Source organism: Artibeus jamaicensis, unplaced genomic scaffold (genome assembly GCF_021234435.1).
Source record: "Artibeus jamaicensis isolate MK-2021 breed Jamaican fruit bat unplaced genomic scaffold, CSHL_Jam_final contig_69, whole genome shotgun sequence".
NCBI classification, from domain to species: Eukaryota; Metazoa; Chordata; class Mammalia; order Chiroptera; family Phyllostomidae; genus Artibeus; species Artibeus jamaicensis.
This window is the reverse complement of record NW_026521927.1, coordinates 270,284-273,072: the sequence shown is the minus strand read 5'-3', so window position 1 is coordinate 273,072 and position 2,789 is coordinate 270,284. Positions and strand designations below refer to the sequence as shown.

At 35.4% G+C, this 2,789-nt stretch overlaps 1 protein-coding gene across 1 annotated transcript; it reads left to right on the top strand.

The window, feature by feature from the left end:
• The first annotated feature begins 715 nt into the window (after positions 1 to 715).
• LOC119055765 (olfactory receptor 52E2-like) lies at positions 716 to 1,663 on the top strand. Its single transcript, XM_037154038.2, has one exon. The coding sequence runs from the start codon at positions 716 to 718 to the stop codon at positions 1,661 to 1,663; it is 948 nt and encodes a 315-aa protein (XP_037009933.2).
• The last annotated feature ends 1,126 nt before the right edge of the window (positions 1,664 to 2,789 follow it).

Here is a 2,789-nt window from a genome sequence, read left to right as displayed (position 1 = left end):
ATTTATTTTGTGACCAAAAATTCACCAAGAAGGCACATTTTAAAAAGTTTTGTGATTAAAAGTAGTGTAAGTGTGGAAAGCTATTATTTCTCCATATGTTGCTTTCACCAAAAAGTATATTGTTGTGTTAGCTGTTATCATTTTTTATTTGACAGTCTTAGAGAAAAGAGGTCAGTTCACCTAACTAAGCAGTCAGATATTGCATGTTTTAAAAATTCTTTGGGCACACTGTTTGAAAATCATTTATTTAGAATATATCTCATGAAAAAGATCTCAACCTCATAATTATTTTGGAGGGTGATAGTAGATGGACTTTTTTCCCCATTTCCTTATTAGGATATGAGGAACCTGTATGATTTTTCAGGACTTTCATTTAGCCTGGCTTTCACAGGCATAGAGAGAACACTTAGTATCAGGTTGAATACTTGAAAGGTTCTGAACATAAGGCAAAGAAGTTAGTAGTTAGAGAAGATATTCTCTTCTCCAACTTATTCTTAATGAGATTAATATCTGGCAATAAAGAATGAAATACTAATTTCAGAGAAGATCACCAAGGGCAATTAAATTTTGAATAATTGTTTCAATACAAATGCTTGGTTGTATTTTTATCCTAATTCTATATTGTATATTTGTCAGGGTATATGAACCTTTGACCACTCCACGGACAGAGGAGGGAAAGAGAGCAAGTGTATGTGTTCATGTAGCCAGAATCGCCATGCTTTACTTTAACGCCACTGCCTTCACCAATCCCAGTACCTTCATCCTGGTGGGCATACCTGGCCTAGAAGACATGCATATTTGGATATCTATCCCTTTCTGCTCAATGTATGTTGTTGCACTCATGGGAAACATACTCATCCTTTTTATCATCAAAACTGAAACTGCTCTTCATGAACCCATGTTTTATTTTCTTTCCATGTTGGCCACCACAGATCTCATTTTGTCAACCTCCACTCTTCCCAAGATGTTGGGTGTATTCTGGTTCAATTATCATGAAATCAACTTCCATGCTTGCCTCACTCAGATGTTCTTCATCCATGCTTTTTCTGGGGTGGAGTCAGGGCTTCTTGTGGCTATGGCACTTGATCGATATGTGGCAATCTGCAATCCTCTGAGACACTCATCCATTCTGACAAATTCTGTGGTGGCTCAGGTTGGCATAGTGGCGCTTGTGCGTGGGTTAGTGCTAATGACACCACATCCCTTTCTGGTAAGGAGGTGGCCATATTGCCGGACTAATATTGTCCCCCATACCTATTGTGAACATATGGCTGTGGTGAAATTGGCTTGTGCTGACATATCTATCAATAGTCTTTATAGTTTGGCAGTCATTATCCTAATCGTTGGGACTGATGTGGCATGCATTTCCTTATCCTATGTACAGATCCTCCATACTGTGTTCAATCTCCCTTCTAAAGATGCCAGGTTGAAGACTCTCAGCACTTGTGGGTCTCATGTTTGTGTCATCCTCACTTTCTACATCCCTGCTCTTTTCTCCTTCCTCACCCACCGTTTTAGTAAGCATATACCACGCCACACCCACATCCTGCTGGCCAACATGTACTTGTTGGTGCCCCCTATGCTAAACCCTATTATCTATGGAGTAAGGACCAAACAGATTAGAGCATATGTTCTACAATTATTCATGACCAAATTCAACTGAGAATTTTGGCCTTTACTTTTGTACTTATCCCCCTCTGTCAATAACCCTTTGATATAAATTTCTTGGATTCTAGGATCAGTAAGTCTAGGAACTAGAATCTGTTCCTTACCTATTACCTTTGTAAGTTAAAGTTATATACAATTTAACCTATCTGAACATCTGTAAATGAGATTATAAATTAATCATTATAAAGTTCTAGTGTATTTATGTACTTAATAAAGATAAGGTTATTTCAATATCATTCTTTCCCTGAATATATATTTGTTCAGTGTCTTCAGAGTATGCTTATTAGCTTATCTTATAAGATTAATCAAATAGGAACATTCTTCTTACTGTGGTGGTTTATTTTTTAACTGAAGGAATTTAAAAGAAGATAGTCCAGATAATAATCAAGGCTTGGTTAATTTGTATTTTTTGACCATAAGGAAAAGCTGATGACTGGTGAACAAAAGAGAAAATTTGTGGTAAGCCATATCATTCTCACCTCTCAGTTGATGAGATGGGGCACCTTAGGAACTCCCTCATGAATGAATATCATAATGTGAGTTATTCACATTGCTAATGTTTCCTAGTGTAAACATTAGGTATCCTTCAAACTTGTGGAAATTTTAACAAATCAGAATTGTTCCTGGGATACGTAAAATAAAATGATGGCATTGATTTTTGCATTTATTTATTCACTCAATAAGTATTAATAAGCATCTATTAGGTACCAGGCATGTACCTGGTTAAAAAAGATGTGATAATAAACTAAAGAAGAAAGACTACTTTTGTTAGTGGAGGTTGTAAATGATAAAAATAAAGGATGGTCAATAAGGTAAGTAATATACACTTGTATTAGCCTTTCACAGTAGTATTTGATGCTATAAACATTAGTCTAATTTGTTTTTCAGTTGCATCCTAAACCTTTGATTGTTCATTTCTTCTCTACCTATTCTACTGAATACTGAAAAAGAAATCTTGAATTCTTAAAATATGTCTGTGGACTTGGCTGTACTTTCTTTCAATTCCATCAGTTTTCTTTTGTGTAATTTGGAGCTCTACGGTTATATTCATGGAACATTTAGTATAGTTATGTCTTCTTAAAGAATTAATTCTTTCATCATTATGTAACATCCATCTTTAT